Consider the following 25822-nt stretch of genomic DNA (forward strand, 5'->3'; position numbering starts at 1 on the left):
GGAGAAGAAAAACTACCATTTGTCTCTAGTCTGAACACGGCGCACTGAAATGATGTTTTGGAGAAACTTCTGTATTCTACTAATCCCACTCTTTATAAGCAGCATAATATGGATTGAAAAGCTATATTCACATTAATGATTGAATTCCATGCCTCATTTTTCATGCTTTATGACCCGAAACATTCCCAGCTTCAAAAACTCTGGAATATGAGATGATTCTTAAACACCGTGTCCCAGTCTCTATCATAGCACCTTAGAGTCAAAGCTTTGATCCACAAACCATGAAGTGACATGAAGCAGTTGCCTTGGGCAGCAGATTCCTGGGGCAATGCCTTTTCCGCACCTCCTGTTTCTATTTATGTACACATTTTGAAACATCAAGTCATCACGAAGCATGGGGTGTGGGTTGGTGGACTTTGTGTGTAATGTGCGAAAACATCCAGAATGGTATATGCCAATTGTCACCACTAAAGGCTGGATTTACTACCATATACTAACAGCTGGAGCCAGAGAAGAACTCTGCTCATGAAGTGGACCTTTTTTGGACTCCCCTTCCATTGCAGCCCCTGATAACTCCAAAAGTCGCTCCTGATGGTCAAGATGAAGGAGGCTGAAGGGGTGGGGTGTTCATGGGATTTGGGGAGGAACTACAGCTTTAGATCTAAGCCTAACAACTCAGACAAAAAGGGCATCCTGCTAGATCATAATTAGCAAGAAATGTGGGGCAGAAAGCCAGGTTTTATTTAGTCACTGAATTCACCATCGGATTCTGCATTCCTGTGGCAAATATCTATGCCCTTTCCAGTATTAACTGTGTAGAATTCAAGTCAGTATTTACCGAAGAATGGTTTTTATAGTGGCTTCTGGCACTTTGAGTCTTTATGATCGATGTTTCTATCCCAAACTGTGAAAGCTAGAACTATCTATTTAAAAATAAATAAAAATGAAACCAATACTCTCCCATAATGGCATATGATTTCTTGGCTAATGAAGGCTTCAGTCTTCACATTTTAAACAAGAAAAAAAAATCATTCCATGAAGGAGCCATCCAACTATCTGCCATATACTTCAGTTCTCGTCCAAAAAACACCTGGGAAGCAGACGTTCAACTTTTATCCTAAAATCCTAGCTGGATTCAAAAATAGATTTCATTGTTTCCGTGTAGCTAGCATAGCATAGATGGGTTTTCTTTCATGACAACTGGACTTCACAACTATCCTATGCTAGCTACACGGAAACAAGTCTCATTGTGCTCAGTGGGATTTACACCCAGGAAAGTGTGGAAAGGATTGCAATCTTTTTTTAAAAAAAGTGTTTCTAAAATATTTTAGAGCAAGGTTTGGCATAACACAAGGAAGAATTTGATGAAATGTGATGTCTAGGCTTGCAAGCAGGGCCATCTTTACCCAGGGGTGCAAGGGGTGCAGGGCACTCAGGCACCAAATTTTGGGCGGGCATCAAATGTATACCTACTGTATAGCTACTGTCCCTCTCGATCGGCGGCAGTGAAAAGGAAAGGAGCAAAAGCCCCCGCCCTGCTCATCCATCGCTCTGTTACTCAGCAGCATCAAATATCCCCGATGAGTCAGGAAACAAAAGCAGTTTTTTTCGCTGCGTCGTTCTTACAGGTGAGCGATTGCCGCCCCCCAAAAAACTCCAAAACTTTGAGTTCACCCCCCTAAAAAAAGGTCAACAACGTTGGCTTCCCCCTCCCCAAAAAAGCTCAATAAAAGTTAATTTGGGGATGGCTAAACTATACTTTGGCCACCTCATGAGAAGAGAAGACTCACTGGAAAAGACCCTGATGTTGGGAAAGATGGAGGGCACAAGGAGAAGGGGACGACAGAGGACGAGATGGTTAGACAGTGTTCTCGAAGCTACAAACATGAATCTGACCAAACTGCGGGTGGCAGTGGAAGACAGGAGTGCCTGGCGTGCTCTGGTCCATGGGGTCACAAAGAGTCGGACACGACTGAACGACTAAACAACAACAACAAAACTAAATTTGGGGGTGCTGGACGGATCTTTGTACCCTGGTGGCCCACATGCTAAAGACGGCCCTGCTTGCAAGCCTATACACATGTACTTGGGACTAGCCCTCACAGATCTGGGAGGTCCCTTCCTGAGCAGAGGTGGATTTAGGAGAGTGTGGCTGGTTCCGCAGCACTGGGCAGGGAGCCTTGGGGGTGATGCAGGAAGCGCCACAACTGTGATTTAGAGTGCAGTGTGAGAGGAAGGGGATGCACCACATTTTGCTGTTGCGCAGGGTGCTGCTGATTTTGAGACCCCAAGTTCCACCACTGTTGATCCAGCCTGCATATCCTCGGATAGCAGCAGTACAGTAAAAGATGGAATAAATCAATCCCTTCTTTGGAACAAGGTGGGACACAGTGCAGTGAGTGGAGGAAGAGGCATGAATCATGGAGCTGTTTATACAGTGGTACCTCAGGTTAAGTACTTAATTCGTTCCAGAGGTCTGTTCTTAATCTGAAACTGTTCTTAACCTGAAGCACCACTTTAGCTAATGGGGCCTCCTGCTGCTGCCGCGCCACCAGAGCCCGATTTCTGTTCTTATCCTGAAGCACTATTTCTGGGTTAGCGGAGTCTATAACCTGAAGTGTATGTAACCTGAAGCGTATGTAACCTGAGGTACTACTGTAATAAGGAATAGTACAGAGGGAGTGAAGGAAGAGCAACCTTTTATTCTAAACTAAAAAGATAAATCTCTTTAGCTTTTCTTTCTAAGGAAGATAATGCTATGGTCAATTCAATTGCTTTTTGCTGCACTATAATATCCTTTTTGAGATTGGGTGACCTTGAATACAAACAACATTCTAAATTATAACCATAACATGTGCCAACATTACAGCCCTGCTTTGTTGTATCTTTGGGAAGTATTTATGTGCTGGTACAGCAAACTGCATAATAACTGCTAACCTCGGCCACAATAAAGAGGTCTTTTCTTGGTGTGCCCAAAAGTTTATATAGGCTTCAAAAACCAACACCTTTCTTGGAATGACAAACATATTGACCAACATTCCCCCCCCCCCCGTAAGCACACTTTCCACCTACCAGGCGCTGTAAGTATCTCACAGATATAGAATCATAGAATTGCAGAGAATCTAGGGATCCTGAGGGTCATCTACTGGGAATCTCAACTAAAGCACCCATAACAGATGGATGCTTAAAAACCTCCAAAGAAAGAGAGTCCATAACCTCCTAAGGGAGTCCATTCCACGGTCTAACAGCTCTTACTGGCAGAAAGTTCTTCCCAGTGTTTAGTCAGAATCTCCTTTCTTGCAACTTGACTCCACTGGTTCTGTTCCTACCCTCTGGAACAGCAGAAAACAAGCTTGTTCCATCCTCCATAGTGGGAAATAACACAGAAATAAGGGGAAGGTTCGGGCTAATTAAGATTGGGCTGCTATTCGGAAGTTCAGTTGAAAACAATGTGCCGCAGAATACAACAGGAATACATGGACGTAGCCGGGTTTATTTTAGGGGGGGCAGTGATGCAATTGGTCCGTTAGGTATCCGTTAGGTAAGTATTTCTATTTATTTACTGGGGCGGCAACAGCTGCCCCCAGCACCTCCTGGCTACATTCACACAGGAATGTGGCAAGTGCCTTGCACCAAATTAGGAGGTGTGCCCACCTAGCTAGCAGTTGTCCAGGTCCCAGGCAGAGGTCATTTCACATGTCAGCTTCTACCTTTCAATCTGAGATGCCTGTCAGGATGGACAGTGCTGGGTTAGATGGATAAATAGCCCATCACTTCCTATGGATTTTCAAGGGTAAGGGTTTTGGTTTTGGTTTTTAATCATTTGGGGGGTTAGGAATGGTAGAAAAATTGCGACTTGAAACAGTGTTGTTTTTTTAAAAAAACCCTCTGTTTCTCATTCCATTGTCACAATATCCATGCATTCTACTCATCTATGATTAAATTTCCATGCAGATCTGGCTGAAAACATCATGCTACCTACTCCACCATCCAAATCTGTCCCCCTGCAGAGGACTGTGCATTTTTTTTAAATTTTTTTTTACAAAACTGTGAGTTCAGCTTAAGGATATGTTTGTGGGGGTTCTCTATCCAATTCCCTTATTTTCTGAGGGCTTGCTCTGCTTTGATGGTGCCACTCCTCCAAAATTCCAGTTTAACTAGGAGAATTTTAAAAACGTTTTGCTGGGACTGGAAAACGCACAATTTGCCTCCACTTTCAGTTCCTACAGTTCATGGTCATGGTCTTCCCCATCTACTTTATGAATACAGTATGCACATGCCTGTGTAGAAAACATTGCAGAAAAGCAACCCTGAAGTTGTCGTTCCATGATTGTATCGAGATTCTTTTTGTGCAATGTTTCGCTGGTGTGCACCTTTCCATTAGTAAAAGATTGCACAAAGGAAAATCAATGCAACTGTGTGTACAATTCTATCAATGCAATTAATTAATGCACACACACGCATGCATGCATTGGTAATGCAGGACAGAGAGAAGACATGAAGGAACTTTAGCAAATCATGGACCCACAGCACAGTATAGAAAATTTGGGAACAAAAAAGTGGAGGACTCTGAATACACTTATTCTCTTTCAAAAATAAGCCTGCACAATTCATAATGAAAAGAAAATTCAGAGGAGGATTATTTTGGAAGCACCTCTAAGCACATGAGAGATCAGCCATGTCTCCACACCACAAGACAAAGACCAAATAAAATGCCTATTTGCTGCCATGTAACATGAAGCAGCACATAGAGTGAAGAAGCATGCTTAATTCCACCACCTTTAGGACCGAAATAAAGTTAGCATAGCCTCAGTATTTCAGTTGGATTGCAATAATTCTCTAGCACTTTATAACCTCTCATTACAGAATTGATCTGAGTTGCATTAGTTTTGTAGAAACCAAGTAACAGCTCTGTCATAAACACATTCCTTAAAACACAAATTCCCAAAGTCCTTCATTCCACACAATTGGTGTAATCTTGTAAAAGTTACCTACACCTCAGTCTTATGGAAACCACAGCCCCTTGCCTATGGATGGGGTGGGGGTGGGGAAAGAAGGAATCTCCAGTAAGCAAGGTTTACTTTGGAGTAAACTTTGATGCTTGTCTGTGTATTTCATCTCCCTAGGTAAGTAGGATTTAGCACGCCCAACTTCCTCTGGATTTCCCCCCTGCAGTGGGACTTGTAGAAATTTCGTTCGGGACTGCAGCCTATTCTTACTTGGCCAGAGAAAGCAACACAGCCCACCCAACCTGTTACATCTAAACGTTTGGGATGAGGCGGGTTTACATCCCTGCTTGGGAAGGCGCTTATTGGAGCCTACCGTGAGCCTAACCCAAGAGAAGACCGATTCAACGCAGGCTGCCAGCATTTGGGAGCAACCACCCAAAACACAGCGGGGCTTTCTCCAAGGAAGGCATGCAAAGGATCGGGCTGTGCTCCCATGGTGAGCAACGCCAGGGGATTGCTGCGACGTACTTCTGAACCGAGGAGGCTTCCGAACGCTTGAGCACAGCGATGGAAGTGAATGGGGGAAATGGCTTGAAATCCTAATACAGTACTCCCTCGTTTGGGGCGGGATTTCCCAAGACGTTCCCGTGACCCGCGAGTCCCAAGCCCAGGCAACTGTTGAGATGCTCGGCTGCTAATCTTTCAGCCAAGCCAAGCAACCCTCCCCACGCCCCGCAAGCTGTACCCTCTTAAAACCCAGCCGCGCTTATTCCAGCCGCTCCCTCCTCCGCCTGGGCGCGTTTCTTGCGGCCTCCTTCATGAACCAGTCAGGCTTTTCCCCACACCCCGCCTCACGTCTCTCCTTTCCTGCCCCCCCCCCCTTCCTCTCTTTTTATTGTTGTGACTCCATTTGAAACCAGCTCGGCTGGAACTATTAATTAAACAAGCGCATTAGGGCTTTTAAATGGGACTCAATTTGCTTCCTGGAAAAAAAAGAGAGAGAAAAAAGAGACAGCAGCGTTAATGACAATACATTAAGGGCAAATTATACGTATTATGGGATTATCAAGATTTGGCCAGATAAGAGCTAAAGAGTGGGGAGGGAATTGGAATCTAAGGGGGCCGCCAGAGAACGGCTGGCGAAGCAAGCCAGCCTCGCCCGGTCTCCTCAGGTTGCTTTCTCAGAGACCGGGACGCTAGCTCAGCACAGTTACGCGCGCCTAAACCCCGCGGATGCGCAACGGGTGGTGCTGGGTGTCGGAGGTGTTATAATAATTATAAGGTGTCATAAATAAAATGAATCTTCATAAGTGCACAAGGTAAACACAAGATAAAAAAACCACATGTCTGAAATAGTACAGGAAAGAAATCCAAAAGCCATCTGGACTCTTAATGACCCATATATTTCCTCTGCAGAAGGAAGTATATTGGGAAAAAACCTCTCCCAGTAGTTCTTTTCGCTTACAAATCTAGTGAAAAGAGAATATTTTGTGAATGAATAGGGGAGGTCTTGGGACAATGGTTTCAGGAACCAACGTATTTACCATTTAAAAGATGGCCCAGACTGGCCGAGGTGGGGCGATCAGGAAACAATATCAGGTATCTTGACAAACAGGAGACAAGCCACACTCCCAAATTTCTGCTGTAGACCGCCTCTTTCTGAGATGCGTGTGTGACGCTTCTGGTGGCCTTTAGGAAATTTCTAAGTGTTTAAACACACCTTTGTCCGGGGTCCTCCTCTTCTCTGACCGATCATGGACTTAGGAGACACTGAAACCCCTTCATGTTGAGCTGTAAAAGCCAAGACCACCCCACCCACCCCCGTAAAACAGGGTTCTCAGTTGTGCCCTGCATTCCGCAGAGACTCCACGCCGGCTTCGGGAAAGCGTCCGTGGGGCTTCCTTACTAAGGGTTTTAGGGGTTTGAAATGGAGGGAGCAGAAATTAATATTATTTGTTTTTACTTCAATATTTAAAGATGGAAAGAAAAGCGGTTGAGGACTAGAGCTAGGTGTAACTTGGAGTCGAGAAGAGAGAAGGACTCAGGGAGAGGACTATGAGACAGAAGAGGCCTGTGGTGGATCAGGTCTAACAGAGCACATCCTTTCAAAAAGATTAACCTCTCGGACATGTTTCTGCTGGAATATGTACTGTTGTAAAATTTGTACACATTTTTAAACCCACTCCCACATTAAAAACAATAATCAAATAGAATTCAACAGAACAGCTATAGTGAAGCAAAAATAGACAACAGAATGAGGGTGTAGGACTCTCGCGTTGGACGCCTTGCGCCCATAGGAGCCAACATCTGGGGCCCAGGAACCTTCGGCCCCCTCCAATAAAATATTGGATGGGGCTATACCGCTCAAAAAATTAATGGGCAATGCCATTCAAATAGTGTCTTGTGATTGATTATTGGGGGGGGGCTTACCAGCCCCCCAATGGTTTATTTAAGTTGGCACCCCTGCTTTCGCCCTAGGAAGAGGGATCGGATTAGCTGGATTTATTTCCCAGTAAATATGCCTACGATCCGCTCAACCTCACCTCATCCCTAACCTTGCCGGGTGGTTTAGGCCAGGGGTGTCCAAACGTCTTTCAAAGAGGGTCAGATTTGATGAAATGAACATGCATGAGGGCCGACCAAAGTTGTTGACCTTTTTTAGAACCACAAAGGGGGAACTGCCTGTGGGGGCCGAATTAAACCGACCGGCGGCCGGATTAGGCCCCCCAAACGGACTTTGGACATGCCTGGTTTAGGCAAACTGGTGGTTCAGCCATTCCTTCCAGTTTAGGTATGGGACGTAGTAACGTTGGCCTGCCTCACAGGTTTGTTGTGAAACGATTGCTGAGCTAAATGTGGCTAATGCTTTCGAGAGTACTCGAGAAAAACGCTGTGGTGCTAAAGTCACAAACCAGCCGGAGTCAAGCATTTTAAGCCACTGATTCGAATAAAATAGTTAAGCACATGTTTTGTTGTTGAAATTAATTTAACGAAGTCCGATCTTCTGGATATCAGCTTGGAAGCTAGCCTTACTGCCAAATAAATGCAAAAAGGTCGCGTAGGATTGAATCCTATATGTAATTCTTTCAGAGAATAGCCGTATGGATATGATAGACAGGTCTTATCTTTCCCCGCGCCGATATGGAGAATATTCTGCGAGATATACTAACAAAGTCCCTTTAGGTTTTACCTTCTGTTTCGGCGTTTACAGTAAAACAAACGGTGGCTCGTCTGTCCCATCTGGTTTCTCTGCCTAATTCCCTATTCTCTACACCCAGTATGAACAGGGTCTTTTCTAACACGACATATGCGTCGTGATATATTCTGCCAGAATGTACCATAAATGCAAAACTTGGAGCTATCCTTAAAAAGGAAGAAAGAAAGAGATTGTTTGGTCTTAGATATTTGCCCCCTAGAGCTTCACTCCACCCCTTAGTAAAAACTCTCTCCACCCCTCTCCCCCCGCATCCAATGAATGAGTCATTAGGCTGCAGTTTCATCATTAAGTGCCTCAAATTAAAATTGCAGATCAAAGGACCACGATCAAACCCCGGATTGCAAGGGATAGGCAGCGCCTTAAGTAAACACATAAAAGGCAGAAGGCAGAGAAGGGGGACGTCTATCCAAGCTCTCTATTGGTTAGGCTGGTTTTTTGGTGACTGATGCTCAGACTTTTAAGAGCCTTTCTATTTATTATTTTTTTTAATCAAATAAGATCTGACAATGTTTCTAGCTTCGCATTAATGCCTCAGCCTTCTCATGTCAGTCACCTCTAAGCGATTTGACAAACTCAAGATCTCTTAAAACGGGAAGAGTTCAGATCATATTAATTCCCCAAAAATGTTTTGATTCAAAGTAGTTTGTATTTTACGTTGCCAAGGGCAATCGAGAAAGAGAGTGTGCCGATAGCCCGGGCCTTCTTTTTCTCTTCATGGCCCAGAGGCGATAGCAGTATTTAAGCTTCTGAAATTAGCCTGGGGCAGGGAAAGATGGATGATCACAAAGCGAAACAAGAGCCGCCCCCCCCCTTTCTCCTTTTTTTTTTTTTTTTTTTTTTTTTTGAGTTTGCCATTTCATAAAACGACACAGGAGGGCCAAGTGTCACCGTGTTGTCTTTTTTTTAAAGGACTCCAAAATATTTAGTGCAGAAGCCACTAGTCTATCCCTCTTATTTACTCGTTCCAAAGCAGGCAAGCAAAACAGACGAGACTCTTAAAAAAGAAAAAAAAGCAGGTTCCAGGCTGATAATTGTCCTTTAGAGAGGAATTTCTAAGACAGAAAACTGATTTCTAAGAAACTATAAAAAAAGAGGGGAGGAAAACTGGGCGTGGCGGCGGGGAGTGAAAAAGATGTTTCTTTTTGCCGCCATCCTCAGCAACGATTAAAAATTGCAGACGACTCTTGTAAATAGAAGGTTTGCATCTTCGGGAGAGATTTCTTTTGAAAGGGCGGATCTGAATATTCAACTTTTAAGGCAAAGCTTCACTCGTCTGTATGTACAACATTAATATGATCTCTGCAGAATTTGGGCCCTCAGAAAGATTACCATATCAAAGCAGGCGCCTGCGGCTAGAGAAGCTATCGATACGCTCGCAGTAGGTAAAGTAAAGATTATTGGTTGTGATGGTGCGAGGAGCGGAGCTCCGGGCGAAATCCTGCACACCATTAACTGGAAGTGATAGCGGTGGGAGCTCGGCCACCGAATCGGGGGCAAATATTGGCTCTGGCTGGTAATTAGCTCGCCAACACCTCAGTCCTGCAGCCCCGACCTCCTCCCGCCCCCCTCACCGCCACCGCCCAAACCCCCACAAAAGAAAGGCCCCTTCCTGCCCGGGTCTCATTAAAAAGCAAGCACTCCACATCAGGGCACCTCCAATGTCTCAGCTGGGACAGGCCTAGTCGGAGGAGGAGGAGGAGGCAGGCAAGAGGCTGCATTTTGAGCAGACGGGGGTGGGCGGGCTTGGGCCGAGGACTTTGTTGGAAGGGGGGGGAGTAGGGGCACTTGGTTAGTTTTCGAAGAACAATTGGGCAATCTTGGCTGTAGGGCCAGAAGGCCCGGTTTGAAATGTACATGGATTTCCCCACTTTCTTTCTGTTCTATACCTTCTATAGCCCTTACCAGTTTTCCTCACCTGTTTAATAAACAGTATTTTGGAGTCGTCCTTTCAACTGGTTCATTTTCCTCTATATTGAAATTAAAGGGTTTTTTAAAAAAATGTCTTTATGGGGTTAGATTTTACTTCCTCTTTCCTTCTGCTTCTTCCCAAAGTGAAATCTTTTCTCTCCCCCCCCAATCCCCTCCCTTTCTTCTTAAAGCCGCTTTCCCCCCTCAGATAATGACACCAAACGCTTAAAATATGAGGGGAGCCCGGCTTCATATATTTGCATCGATGCAGCGAGAGAGAGAAAAAAAAAAGGGCCCCGCTGATTTATGCGGAAGGTTCCACAGCGCTCGGGATCCGTGTGCCTTGATGACTGCTAACACTTTTTTCCTAAGACTCACTTGACAAAATATTTATTATGTATTTCGAGGACTCATTTGAAACGTATAGGTTCGTCTTTGATATTTGTCCCTGATTTCACAAGAGGCGTTGCACGGAGGGCGGGGGATGGGGGCTCAAGGTGTCGGAGCCATTCAGCTCCTAAGATGAGTAGAGAAACAGCCTCCTTGCATTTTCATGCTGGATTTCACCATCAGCCTTTAAATCCTTGAATGACTCGGTCGCCTTTTGAAAAACGGAACGGTAAGGAGGGAGAGAGCAGCCTTGCTTAACTACAATCAGTCGCTCAGGTAATTGGAAGCTCCTTGCCAGGAGAGAGCTGGAGACGGCATCAACTCGATAAGAAGGACTCAGAGGGAAAACCTCCTTCAGATGGGAGATTAGAGTCCAGTCAAGCAGTTACAGACACAGCACCTCAGTTGATGGGGATTCAGCATTTGCCCGTTTCTCCCGTCAGGATCCAGCCCAAAGAAGCAAGCGCACTTGCTTATAATGAATATGAACCTAAATGCAAGAAACCAACATGCAACTCCTCTCCCCACCTCTGGCGCTAAGGAAGGTGGAGATGATTGAAGGAGAATGCATAACATATTGTCAAAACATTCCATATGGATTACTCCAGAGAAATAGACCCTTGCTCTTTTTCCAGTATGCAAGCAACAAATGTAACTTTTTTAAAAAAAAATATGTGTCACCCCTAGCTCTATTTATATTTCTTAAACCACACAATAATACCGCACATTAAGACGATTCTAAAAATCAGAAGGTACAGCCTTGTGTAAAGGGTGAGGGACAACAACCGATTTACAATCCATTAAAACGGAAAAAAATAGATTTGGGGCCATTTATGGTTGATATTACAGTTTACGTTTCTGCAGACCTTGATCAAGGTGTTAACAATAATATAAAAAGAATCCATCCGTTTGTTTAGACGAAAATGACGTGGCTTTCACAGATCCCCAGTTCCTAGAATTGTAACCCTCAACATTCAGAAGGGTTTTGGAGTGGGGCTGTTATAAAGTAGCCGCAGGCGCTCAACGGTCAAGCTTCCTCGCTGTTAGGAAAACTCACCGCCAAGGAGCTGTCCATTTCAGCACCAGAAGTATCCCTGCCACCGCCTCCTTACCCGCACCTTTAGAATATCTGCAGTCCGACAGGATTCAAAAGACATTTCACCACTAGCGTGTTGCTGTGCGCTCTTTCCATAGTTTTATGCTTCAAATAAGTCGTAATGACCTTATTACTATTTCACTAACTTTAACCAAGACGGAAGAAAATTTCCCTTTGCTCATTTTGGTTTACCCTTCCTCCAAATGACAACAAATAAAATAAATAAAACTATCTGAAAAACAGAACCGTAAATTATAGTTGAAGCAATCCTGTTGGAATCAGCCTATATTACACACGTGGCCCAAACGGGCTAGGAAGCGCTCAGCGTAAGCACAGGATGGTTTCAATAGTTTCATCTTGTCTCCCTGCCATCGGTGATACAAGGGGAAAACCCCAGTTAACTTCATCCCTTCATTAATTTGTTCACATTTCGGGAAAAGATGTTTTTCCCCGTTTTCAGATGTAATCTTTGAATAAATTCTGTTCTCTGGCATTTTTATTATCCTTCATTCTGATCAGACCGGTAACATATTGGCCTCAGTATAGAGCCTTCTGCCTAAAATACTTGCGATTCACACAAGTTAATGAACAGACCCACCCCACCCCCTTTCATTCACCCAGTGCATTTACAGTGCAGTCCTATACATGTCTACTCAGGAGTAAGCCTCATTGAATTCACCGGTTGCCGTTGGATCGAAATGTGAGCTTATGGCTGGTGCTACTCCCCGCCCTGCAAAAGCCAGTAATTCGGGTTTCTGATACAGAGTAGGCTAGAAGACCACATCCTGATTTTTACAAAAGCTACGCTTCGGTTTTAAAACTTCCATCGCAAATTGTCATTGAAGCTCTACTTGTGTCCCCCCCCCCTGCGTAAATAGTACCAGCAGCATACTGAGTTGAAAAGTTTACAAAACACACGCGCGCGCACAAAATGAAATGGGAAACGCAGGTGGCAAAAACAGCATCGCAAGATCATCCCAAGTAGAAAGCACAGCGGAGTGGGGCGGAGGTCGTCTTTCATTTCCTAGAGCTGCACACTAAACACGATGGCAACGTTTCCTTAAGGCCTCTTCTGTTTCTATTGGGGTGGGGGCAATTACATGGATATAAAAGGCACCCAGAACCCGGTCACAAATTCCGCTATTTGTTTGGAAGTTGGCCCTAGTGGTTATTACACAATTTTAAGGCTTTCTGTTGTTAAAATAATAAGTAAAAATATAGGACTCGCAACTTGCTTACCTCTCCTTATCACCCCACCTTGGCCGTTCAACACTAGCCCACACTGGGTCTCCACTGAGCCCTTGAATGAAGAGAATAAAATAAAATCAGATAAAGATCCGTACAGATAAATTGCATGGCTGGATGCATCGAACGTGATGCGTTTTAGAAGTGACTATGTTCAGATTGCAACTCAAAGAATATATCTCCTACGAAATATTTCAAAAACCAGAGAAAAGCACAGCTTCTTCCCAGAACAAACAAACTCTGTTCTCAGATATGATCTTTTGTCTGAATGATTGATTGGCAGGCAAAGAGGAAGAGAGTCAGTATGGAAAGTTTTTGAAGGGATGTTTTCGAGGAGGAAAAAGAACAATTTTAAAAGAAAGTGGCAGCATACCTGTGGAACATATATACCCCTTTCAAGGTCCATGTCTAACGTGTTAAGTGAAGGTAGCACTCACATGTCACACAACTAGGACATGTCACACAACTAGGACCAGTTAGAAATGGGAGTTATAAAGAACGGCGACAGAAGGGGAACAATCGGGTGTTTCTCGATTTCTCGACTGGACTAAATTCTAGACTACGTTGTAGTAGTCCATTCCAACGACTGAAAATTTTGCTATCAACTTCAGTGGGATTTCAACATGCTCTGGTCAAAACACTTTACAAACTGAGTTCCATATACTCTGGTTTCGCTTTATGCTGGGATACGAATTCTATCGAGAAGAAATCCCCCTTTTTTCCTGTCTATGTGTGCGTACATTTCTTCCACGCAACCTCTCAGTCCTTTTGTCCAGTGGCAATGTGTTAAAAGATGCATTTTCCTTTACAAACAAACGAGGTATTGGACATGAAAGAGGCCTCTTAAGGGTGTTAACCTACTCAACAGCCCGTGAAGAGTTAAGTACATGCGGAGAAAGAGTCGGTGCATAATAATAAAAAGCCCACTTTACAAAAACAACCTTTACAGTCCCGTCTCTCTCTTCCCCAAGCCTCCTCCCCCCCCCCCGTTTTTCGGCATATTGACGCTGGCCTAGAAAACCCCTTTCAAGGCCTCTTTTGAGTTTTAGTGTTCTGCCTTAAAGTGATTATGAAATCAATATGGGGAAAAACTAGGCGACTGAGCATAAATTAAAGCGGTGATGGGAAAAGGTGTGACAGTTTCCTTTGTTGCCCATGGAAAATCTTTTTAGGGGTCTCAAAGATGCCCATTCCGGCTCCAAGACTCCTTGCATCTGTTAGGCTGGCTTAAACAGCCTTCCAAACTATTGGACTTTCACTTAACATTCTGAGCAGGGGAAAGTATATTTACATTTGTTGCATTAGAAATGAGGCATATGTTGATGAAGAAAGTGGAAAGCGGGCGGGGGCGGAGATGAAAAAGAAAAGGGAAAGACTGGCTACGAGTTGGAGTTCTTTCTCCAACCTTGGTCGGGCAGCAATCCATTTTGTCACCAAAAAAACCTCCCCTATAAAACATAAGAAGCTGAAATCAACAAGCTTCTTTTCAAGCGTCGAAAAGAAAAAGCTACAAAAATCAGTGCAAATTCACAGATAGTGGTTCCCCCGCCTCCCCCTCGCGCCACTTTCGAAACCCCACATTTGTAACTGTGAAGAAACTGAAGACGATGTAAGGAAATAGCATTCATGTATAATGAGTATAACAGACATTATACATCATGCATAACTCAAAACCAAAACAGGGTTTTGTTAAATTTGATTTTTGTGGCATTTTTTTGGTAGCGCTTCCCCGCCCCCCACAAAGCGTTAAAAACAGAAAGAAGGAAAGGCCACCTCGTGTTATTCTCTCCACTATTTAAATTTAAGACAAAATTTTTTTAAAAAAAAAAATCGTTAAAATGATTCCTAAGCATGAACCTGCCATCTCAGTCATCTCGGCAAAAGGAGGTTGGAAGGGAAGCGCGTTGTTTGGTCGGATGACATTGCATAAGTGACCAGTTGAATGGCACTAAGTCGAAAATTGGATAAACTATGGTGCTTTTTTGCACAGGATTTAGGCATTGTGCGCTGCCTTGCAAACGTCCCTAATCCCTCCTTTTGAAAAAAAAATACAAGGCTTTGTGCTCCGCATAGAAAAAAAAATGTACAGCTAAAAAAATCAGCAGCAGACGTGGTTATATAAAAAAAGGAGAGTAAATAGGTCTTAGTGAAGCGAAATAGTGAATGGCAGATTTGGGAGAAGGAGTGATGAGGAGGAACATAAGGGAAGCCCTGTTGAAAATGGGGAGGGGGCGGGTAGAGACAGAAGCGTGGAAAATGATTGAGTGAATTTCAATGCAGAAAGTCAGGTTTTAGGGAACTGTTCTTCATGGGCCCAAATGATTTTATTCTTGTGCAAATTCCAAAATATGTGTGTGGGAGGCCTTCCTTTTATGTGGTACACATACAAACATTTTCTTTATCCTCAGAGAGGAAAATATATATATATATTGATAAGAAATCTGGGGACGGGTTTGAGGGGAGAAGAAAGGACAATAAAAGCAACTTAGAATTTACTCTCTGTAAGTAAATAGGACCCACTTCATTGCGTGAAACTACACTCCTTCCTAATAGGCTTGATAGAATTTCACGTTCTCTCTCTTTTACAGTAACGTTATAACTATGTATTAGTTATTATAACTATAATTAGTTATTATAATACATTGTAACTATGTATTAAAAGTAATTAATTCCATCAAAACGCACCTTCCCTTGATGCTGATAGCATCTTGACTATTAAACGCTCGAATTTTGTAAAACTAGAGATTTGTGTGTGTCACAGACAGCGAAAGAGAGGTACAACAGAAATAAACAGATGAGTATGTTGGAGAGGAAGAGAAAAACAGGTGTTTGCGTTGGAGAGGGAGAGAAATTTAGGGAAGAGATGTGCATGCGTATGTGAACACGGGGGGGGGGGGGAGAGCGGATGATTGGGTTAACGAATGGATGGATTTGCAGATCTATTTCAATATTTTACAGCTAGTTTTTAATGCTTCAGCTGGCTCCCTCACTGCCGTAGGTAGGACCCGCAGTCGCCTTCCATGAGCCTCTGCTCTTGTACCGTTCTCTTTCAGAGATATTTCTGTCTATCTGGTTCAGTTTTAATTTTGCAGAGCGGAGTGGGGGGGGGGGTGTTTGGAGGGATGCGATTGTCTTTAGGGTAGCGACCTTTGATTTCTGCCTGTCTAATCTGGATTAGCTAATGTCCCCGCCCGCCCTCGGCCGCAGGCAGCTCGCAGGTGAGAGGCTCCTCCGCCCGCGCAGCACTTTCTCTCCTGACCAGAAGGTCGCCGAGCTCTCTCTCGACAGCCGGGGGCTGGGTGGGCGACAGGCGAGTGCGGGCCAGGGGTGGGAGCAGGAGCCGGGCGGCGGCGGCGGCGGCGAGGGCGGGGGGTGCGGCGGGAAGGCGACGTGTGATTTACCTGCAGGTCGTCTGCTCCCGAGGCGGCCAGCCCAAGGCTTGGTCCTGGCAGGAGTCTTTGATCGGGGTGCATCCCATACTGGGAGCCATGGCTCATAAGAGACAGGTCGTGGCGACGGTAAGCGTCTAGGCAGCCCAGCTCCCTCCTCTGCTCGTCCAAGCAGGAGGACTTGAGCGCCCGGGCGTTGTGCAGGTTGATAAAGTCGGTGGGTTCTCCATGGTGGATCTGCTGGTAGTACTGCTGCGAGTGGTGGAGCGAGTTCAAGGAGTAGGCGTCGGGGTTGACGGCCGGGTGGCTGTGTTGGAACTCGTAGTGGAAGGACTGGTGGTGCAGGGGGGTGTACTGGTGGTTGGTGGAGAAGTAGGGGGAGGCGAACTCAGTGCCGGTGGTGGAGTAAGTGAGGGGCGACGTGGAGGAGTAGGCGACGGTGGAGTTGGCCACAGACTCCAGGCATCCCAGCTGCATCAAACGGTAGCTGTTTGATCCGTCATGACGTATCTGAAAGGAAGAAGGGAAAAGGTAACCCAAATACTGCAGGCTGGTCATCGGAAAAGAGCGGGGCTCCAACAGTACCCTGTCCCGCCTAGCTCCCCCCCCCCCCCAAAGCTCCTCTAGAGTTAGCGCCGGCAACCCCATACACCTTGGGCTGGTGCCCTGCAAGTCAGCACTAGAGGTTTAAAGAGGGAGCGAGAGAGAGACCCCTACGTAGGAAAGCGAGGCGTCCACACAGCTTGGAAAAGGAAGCTGCTACTTCACTGTGATGGCTGCTTGCGGAGGAAACCCAAAGTTACCCAACACAAACGCTGCAAAACTCCATATCCGTCTCAAGCGCAGAAGGACCGATCTCCTCCTCTTACGGTCCTAACTCTCTTAGCAGACATAGGTCTCTCTCGATAGGCACCAGGCACCGCGTCTCTCTCGGTGTGGCTCGACTCCCTACATGCCTTTAACCCTTCTTGGTAAAAGATCTAGGTCCAAAACTTTCCCCTTCCGACAACCTGAGTAGGAGTCGATCGTTTGCTGGCCCCCGGATTCCCATTGCGCGCTCTCGCTCTCGCTCTTTTTCTCTCTCTCCGGCTATTATTAATAGTATTTGCCACCTTCCGTTTCACGGCATTATTGGGGCCGTTAGCCTGCTTTCTTTCCGGCAACCGTTTGAACGCGGCAATGGGTTTGCCCCTTTCCTGGCGACAGATGTCATAACGAATTTTCGCCCTTTACTTCTCGAAGTTCTCTCTGAAGCCGGATTATAATTAAATGTAACGGTCCAATGTGGATTAACAAAAAAATGGAAACAACCACACACAGGCACACTCGACCGTACACACACACACACGCATGCATAGGCACACACATCCGCACACACGCGCACACACACACACCCGCACACATGCACACAGACACACACAAAATACCTCCGCATCGTGGACGAGTCCTGGAAAGGTAGTTGACATTTTGGGTTCTCCGAAAGAGGCTCTGATTAAATCCCTTCTCCAAATTTAAAAGGAAAGAAAAGACACCAAAGCAACCACCAAACCACGAACAGTTTTTAAAAATCAAAAAATTGCAGTCCTCTCCTGTTTCCCACAGACGTGAAAAATATATATACATATAGAGAGTATTTCTATCTAAAGACAAAGAGGCTTTGCAACGTGTCTGCATAGGTCTCTCGCTTTTTTCCACCGTGCACCCTTTTAAAAACCTGTAGGAACAATTTTTCCCTCTGCACAAAAGCAGCTCCCCGGATCAGATTTTGTACTTGCAGGGTATTTCTTTGGCTGATGTCGTAGGTCCCTTGGTAATATAGAAGTTTTGAAAATTAAGCATCAGCACTGAGAACTGGGAGGACAATAGATAGAGCAGCTTCATCCCAGGAGACAAGGAATAAATATTGTATCTTCGCCTAATAAGGAACTGTAGGTTCTTTCAACGTTTTTATACATTTTTCCTTCGCTCTTTTAGAAGGCTTCCCCCCACTTTACTCAGGCTAATGTGGGACCTAATCTTTTCGAAAGGGGCCTTTTTAGGAACATATGATTGAGGTGAACTAGAGCTAATACATAAAACAAACTAGATTAATTAAAACCATCCTTTTTCAGTTGGTGAGTGTTTCTTCTTGCTGGCTGTGGCTATCCACCCCCCCCCCCATATTGACCAAAACACAAGATTAGCATGTATGTAACTGGATTTCCCCCGTCCTCCGAATTACACCAGCGCATTTATATTTCTTAGAGAAAATATTAAATCGAATTGAAGTCCACCTCCACGCCCCCCCCCCCCGCCACCTTAGTCAGATTGTTCGATATGGGGGAACTTAGATGAAATCACACTGGGTTTTGAAACAGAATTTCAAAGAAACAACTTATCTGAAATGTGTCACTGCGGTTAAGTGTCGCTGCCGTGCATTAGAGAGAAAGATATATATATAATATAAATACATACATATATATACATATAGGGCGATACCGGGAGCAGGAAGACACCCCCGCGCGCCCCCGCACCCACACAATGACACGGGGTAAGAGAGCTAAAAACCTGGAGATTTGTGAGCGAAAAGGTGAGAAAGATTTGCAGCCTCCCGCCCCAACTTGGAAGTGTCTATTTGAAGTGCGATTTGTTTTATTTTTCAGACAGCTAATTATGGCCGAGTTAGCATTATGGCCGAGTTTAAAACTACGTGCATACGGTATATTTATTTGCAACCATCCCGGGAGTTAATTTCTGGGGGCGCGTCCGCCTTCTGCGGGAGAATCATCTAAGCCCCGTTTTCTGCTCGGAGGAACCGCAACTGAAGATTCTCGCTCGTCAGGGCGCGCCTGGCGAATGCTCCAAGGAAGGATCTGAGGCAAATGGCATTTCCTGCCGCTGCTGTGCCTCTCTGCTGATGGCGAGCTTAAATTACAAGCCTTGGAGACAGAAGCGGGTGTAACTCGCTTTTAATTGCCATTTAATTTGGTTCGCTTTTAAGTGTTTAAACCGCGAAGGTGTCTTAATAATAAGCCGCAGGCAAACAGACATGTGGCTCTTTTTTAAGGTCCAGGTTTGGGGAGTGTTTATTGGTATCTGTTCATGCAGGCTAACAGGAGCTGTCATTCAAGCCTCTATTCTTTATCCAAATGGACAAAGGCACACGACTAGAATTGAAATGCATTGTCTGAAATGGAAAAGTGCGATTATCCAGACCGGCACAGGGGTCAGCAGCAAACACTTTTTGTTGCCTCCCCAACCTTCTCTTTAACGGGATGGGGTGGGGCGGGGGGGGGGCTTCTAAAACTCCTTCGCAGAAAGAAGAAAGAAAGAAAGAAATTACACCCTGACATTTTAAACAGGAAATTCCATTAATTACTGACATCTCTAATGTTTCTTTTCCCAGGCTTTGGGCAACTTTGGTGGTAAAGATTAGGAAATGGGAGACAGTACATAAATCAGTGAAATCTTTCCCCTGCAAAGACCGAGTCTGTCCAGTGATCAGCCTACCCCAGTTAAGACGCTCCCGTCCACCCCCTTCCTAAGCGGAGGCGCCTTCAGGAAAGAGCAGGGACTCCTCTCAAGTCACCTCCTTTTAAAGGATCCTGCTTGCCCACCAGACGAGAAGAGCCACCAGTCTCTTGGGATAACCACGATTATTCGCCCCACCCTGGTTTATGACCATCTATAACGCCGAAGGGTATTATTTTGGTTTATGGGAGCCTGAATCGTCCTTCTGGCTCGCAAGAGTAGATGAGCACGTCGGAAGCGTGGAACAAAGACGAAAGAAAGAAAGAAAGAACCCAAAGAAAGGAGAAATATTGTTCATGGCTAGGTTCCACTCAAATGCCTCTATTCAAGTGTAACATCGGACAACTAAATACTTGATTTGTTTGTGTGGAAACCTTACCCACGTCAAACTGGATTTCCAGGAGAATGTGCGGAGGATAGCATCGTTACAGCCCGATTCTCTATACTTCCCTCTCACCTGGAAGGTAACCCCTACGGGTTTCAAGTGAGGTTCTGCTGCTTTAAAAGCAGTTTAGTTTTGCACACCTCAGGTGTGATTCCTCTTGTCATCAACTGGACGTACTTCTAAGTGAGCGCCTTGAGAGTGAGATGGAAATAGACAGGAAGCGAATCTGGGTACGCTTACTTGGAGATGAGATCCATAGGAAATAAGATCCAAGTTGGTGATGGCCACCAACTTGGAGGACTTTAAAAGAGAATTAGGGAAATTCAGGGAGGAGGAGAGGGCGACCAGCGGCTACGAGCCGTGATGGCTTTGTTCTGCCTCCATTGCCAGGGGCAGGGCGATGCATCTGAATACCGGCATCGCAGGTGGGCAGAGGGCGCTTGCGCTCAGGTCCTGTCTGCGCGCTTCTCATCAGCATCGAACTGGCCAGTGTGAGACAGGATGCTGGACTAGATGAACCAGTGACCTGATCCAGCAGGCTCTTCGTATGTTCTTGAAATCAAGCGTAGGTTAGTAATTGGTCGGTTGCTGCAAGGTCTTAAGAATTGAGGATCTACTTCACATTCAGTCACGAAACTCTGTAGGTAAGGGTTCTGACAACCTGGTGTGATATGACACTTAATCATTGTTTCGCCCCAACGTCATAGAAAATGTCAGTTCGACGCCGGAAAAGCAAGTGGAGAAAACGCGCGGCGTCCTTTCCCATGCTGGCAAAGAAAACAGCCAAATGGAGACAAAGTTTGCATGTTTTATCTTACTTGTCCATGTTTAGGCTGGAGAGCTGTTTTCACTTTTCTACAGCCTAAACAAGGCAAGACAGGCGTGCAGAAATGAGACTGACAGTTTCCTAGGCATGGAAACAACTTCCTCGACAAAGCAGTGATTCCTCAGGAAGAGGATTTAACTCCTCCCTTTCCACAACAACAACAAAAAAGGCACTCCTCCACCGTCGCGTAAACGCTAGCGGGGTTACCAAAGACAGGATCAGACCGGCAACAAGGACCAAGGTTTCAGTCCGGACTAGCGAAAACGTTTAAAGAACAGCCAGACAGAACAGATGAATTTGTCCTGCTAGTTCTTTTAATATGGAACGTAAGAAGCTGCCTTCTGCCCAGTTCGGCCGTGGCTCCATCTACAATGAGAGGCAGCGGCCCTCCGGGGCCTCGGAAGGGTCTTTTCCATACACACACACACACACCCCGGAAATGTCGGGGGTTGAACCTGGCTGGGATCTTCTGCACGCAAAGATGCGCTACCGCTGAGCTACAGTCCTTCCTAGGCCCTCGATTTGTGTTCCTCTCGAAACAAACCATTAAACACAGCCTCTCCTCCACAATCTTGGCCAAATCCATATTGATGAACGGAGTCAAAGCTGTGAAGCAACCGACTGATTGCTTCTCAAAAGCAAGGAAACGCCTTGTTTCCTGCTATGTCAATCCCGTCCTAAGCAAAGCAATGCTAGACTATCAGCCTAAAGACGCAATAATTGAATGCGTTACAGTTAACAGATGCAGGTCTATTCCGAAGTAAGTCCCACTAGGATCAATGAGAATTCCTCGCAAGTAAGTGTGTACTGAAGGGCACTCCCAAGGTGTAGTTTAGTTTTCTAGCTAGCCTATTCTCACGAAGACTTCTTTCAGTTTTAGCCTGTGAGGGAGGATTTCAGTGGCACTTTTGAGTTCTTTGACAGTTTGAGGGATTTATGGAAAGAAATGGGTCTTGAACGCCTGGCTTTTCTCTCAAAACAAGGCATTCAGAACACAGAAGGCCAAAGCTGTGGTTTTACTGTGTGGTGCTGCAGAAACCACCCTAAGCTATTGCTCACCTCCCTTCTCTCTATTTTAATTAGAAAGTCTGTAGGATATATTGGGGAGCTCCTCCCTTTGAGAAGCCAGTGACCAAGAGGAGCTGATCCAGTTCTCAGAGACAGCTGGAGAAGCTTGTTCCACACTATCAGTTTTGCCTTCTTTCTCCCAATCACTCTCTGTCGGGATTCTTTGACTCATCTTACGATCCACAGGCCCTACCATAATTTCCCCTAAGTCAGGGGTGCCCAAACTTTTTTCAAAGAGGGCCAGATTTGATGAAGTTGATGAAGTGAACATGCGTGAGGGCCGAACAAAGTTGTTGAGCTTTTTTAAGGATTTGACCCCAATAAGTAAACTGCCATGGACTTTGGACATGTCTGGCTTACCACGTCAAGGACTGCTTGTGGGAGGAAGGCTGGGAAGGAGCCACCGTCCATTCAAACTTATTTGTTGAAAGGTTCCTGTTTAGATGAGAGATGGGCAATCTGTGGCTCTCCTGACGGTGCTGGACACAAACTCCATTCAGCCCAGGCCGAACGTGATGGTGGAAGCATAGGCCCCACCTGCCACAATTATTCAGTAGCAGCCAGCTTCCAAGCTGTGTGCTCAGTCTGCCAAGGAATTCCAACAGGAAGTTGTAATTCAAGATCCTTCAGCCCACAAGTTGGTTCCCTCTCTCTTCTTTGGGGGATCGGCACCCTTATAGCACTTCTGACCACCAAGCAAAACTGGAGGCTAACAGAGAAATGCTGTTCAAACAAATGCTGTTGTTTTACACAGGAGCCACACATCTGCACAGTCCTGCCTTCCATGGGCCACTCCTGAGCCATTCATTGTCTCTGGCTTTAGAGACAGAAGAAATCTATTTGTCTTTCGTCTATCCTTAGCTGAAGAGCAAACTGTACCCTCTCTCCCACTCCCTTCATAAATACAAGAGCAGGAAGCAAAGTCTCTAATTCAACTATATGCCATGTCCCTTGGCAAGTGCCAACTTGAATAAAATATTGGGGGAGGCAGGTAAGCCCCATACTGCATAATTGGTCACATGATGTGGTGCGCACACACCATTTGAATGGGAATTCACCTCAACTTGGGACGGGTGGCCCCCTCAAATATTTTCTTGGGGAGCTGAAGGGACCTCAGCCTCTAGGATTTGGCTCCTATGCAAGGTGCTGTAGTAATGGTAAAGACTTCAACACACCTCCTTCCCTGCTCTATGTTTGTCCCAGATTCCCTCATTTTCCAACATTATATGCTGAAGTCACTTTGCTTCCTGCAATGTTATTTAAGCTCTTTTTAACTAATCTGCATAAGCATTGGGCTTGGACCATGCATAACCTTTAATGATCTTGAACTCATTTATTCTGCAGCCCACAATAATGGTTTCTCAAGGTGTACCCTATCTATGATTTTGTCTTTTATGTGGCTTTCAGCATCTTTTATCTCTACTGTCAAGGGAAACTGTTCTTTCAGCAGAAACCTTTCCTGCCTTTGGGAACTTTCCCAAGATCTTTATTGGGAGACTAACCTAAATGCGAGAAAGAGCTCTCTACTCATTGCTGTGAATTGTTGTCTCAGTCACAGGAAACAAGCGTCTACAAGTTGAGAAATGTAGAACTAGTTTTCCCTGCTATTGTTTTTTTATTTCACCAACAAATGTGTGGTTGTCTTTCTCAAGCCACCAATGGGTTTTAATACAACCACTCATTCAGACAATATTTGGTTTACTTTGGAATCTGAATATTCACTTTAAATATGTACTGCTCTTACCACAATCCTTTCAGAAAGATCCTATTTGCTTCGCTATGTCCACTCCACCAAAGAGACATGGCAACATCGATCTTCCTTCCACTCATACCTGTGAATAGTGATGCAGGTCAAGTCTTGCAATCCTCTCAGCTCAGGAGCATGCTGATAATTTTGGATTCGTCTGAGATGCCCTTCTTGATGTGCCATCTCTTATTAGAGATAATTTTTTGTTGCCCCTCCATCCGGGAATATACAGTTAACTGTGGGAGACTTGAGGTTAGAATATTATTGGATGTTACCAATAACATTCACCACTTTGTGGTGGAGATTCACACAAAGAGAGACTGCTGCAGCCTCCAGCAGCAAGGGAAAATCTCTTCAGCAGCATCAAGTAGAATCCCAGCTTCTACTGATTGTTTTTATGCACTAGTGTTATGTGGATTTTCTTCCTAATTAGTGTTTAACCACTACGGATCGGGGGGGCAGGGAGGGAGGGGTTTTCATTGATATATACTTTCCCATTCTCTTAGATTGATACACATATTCACAGGATATCTACACTAAAGGGATGGCTTTGAAATTGAACAGAATAGGCACCCTGAAAAACAGGTACCCCTTTGAAGACTCATAATGGAATCTCTCCTGGGAAGAGGCCAAGCCCACAACCCCAATTTCAGCAGTTATGGCTCAGAGTGGTAGAGAGTGCTAAGACAGTAGTCCAAGGTAGAACTATATATAAGCATGTGGAATATATATATATATATATATATATATATATATGGAAAATGCAGATGGTTGCCCTCAAAGCCACCATGATGATGTGTCCCAAGATGTGTATTGCCACATTGTTTTGCCAGCGATGCTAAACCAGGAACCTCTGGAGAGTAGAGGACCTCACACAGGATGTACCAGCTAGCACGGATTTGGGATTTTTTTAAATAGCACAGTTGTTGTGCCACCTATGGTGATCTACACAATCTGCCCTTTAAGCTGGGTCATCTTGTGAGTGATGTGCTATTTCATTGTCTTCAAATTCACAATGCCTTCAGTATAGAAGTGCCTCCAGTTTTTCTGAGAGTGACTGATCCAAACACTACTTGTTTTGTAGTCTCTTAGAAAAAAGGGGGGGGCAACTATACAAAGGATTATCAAGGATTACCTGACCAGCCTCTCCATAAAAGTACTCCTGGCTGAGAAAACATCACACCAGATGCAGAGCTGCTTTTTCATCAAGAAGACTATTCTGACATTGTTTTCAAGATGCATTTTAATATTTGAGTCAGTATCCAGTCATTAAACTTCTCTCTGGTAGCTGAGAATGAAAACATCTGTAGACTGTGATGTATTAAAGATGTACCGTATATTAGGAGTGTCTATAATTGATGGAGACATTCCAATAAATAATACAGTGTCAGAATCTTTAGATTATTGAGGCTCATCTACAGTGCTCATATATTTATGCACCACCAGTAATAGCAAGCATGTCTCCTTCTCTAATTAAACACACAGCACCACCATGGTATGTTTAAATAACATAAGACTATAGCACAAATGTGAAAATAATTCATGTCAAAGATTTGGGTCCTTAGCTTATGAGTCCTTTTAGTGTCAACTCTTTTTTGTAGTGAAATAAGTTGGTGATCATTGATGTGAATGTCAACATCTGCTAGATTTTGGATAATCATTCTAATGTATCATACAAATAAGTATTTTGACTTGCTTTTGTTCTTCCAGTTGTAGGCCTATGCTTTACTAGTAACACTCTTCATGTGTCAGTCTAATGCTATTAATGTTTTTAAACCACTATTTTCTCAAGAGTATGAGCAGCTTGAATAAATTTTATGATTAAGGTGGGTTTCTTTTGTAAAAATAAAATAAAATTGAACACATATTTATTCATGGGCTTGAAACATAAGGCTTTATTGACCCAAGAATCCAGGATGGTTGCAAAGGAACCACTGAATATATATTTTTCCTTGACTGATTCAGAATTCATGCCTTCCTGCTATTAAAATGCATATGCTGCATTCCCCAGACTGAAGCCAGCTACTTCAGAGACACTGGAGTCCATCAGGGAATATGTATTTATGTTTTAAAAACATAATTTAATTTCCCC

General features: G+C 44.7%; 1 protein-coding gene across 6 annotated transcripts in view; it reads right to left on the bottom strand.

Moving 5' to 3' along the window:
• Positions 1-21618, bottom strand: part of TFAP2D (transcription factor AP-2 delta) — a 43773-nt gene extending 22155 nt beyond the window's left edge. Inside the window, exons 1-3 of one of the 6 annotated variants that reach the window (XM_083435405.1) lie at positions 20504-21618; positions 16207-16704; positions 12800-12860 (exon numbers count right to left, since the gene is read on the bottom strand). In XM_083435405.1, the coding sequence (XP_083291531.1) occupies positions 12800-12860; positions 16207-16704; positions 20504-20509 (565 nt within the window). In that variant the 5' untranslated portion in view covers positions 20510-21618. Of the gene's footprint in view, positions 1-12799; positions 12861-16206; positions 16769-16911; positions 17153-17204; positions 17602-17621; positions 17906-20503 lie in introns of those variants that run through there. The other 5 variants (XM_083435404.1, XM_083435408.1, XM_083435406.1 and 2 more) reach the window with 5 other exon arrangements.
• Between the last annotated feature and the right edge of the window lie 4204 nt (positions 21619-25822).

This window comes from Podarcis tiliguerta, assembly GCF_965153285.1.
Source record: "Podarcis tiliguerta genome assembly, chromosome: 3".
Classification (NCBI taxonomy): Eukaryota; Metazoa; Chordata; class Lepidosauria; order Squamata; family Lacertidae; genus Podarcis; species Podarcis tiliguerta.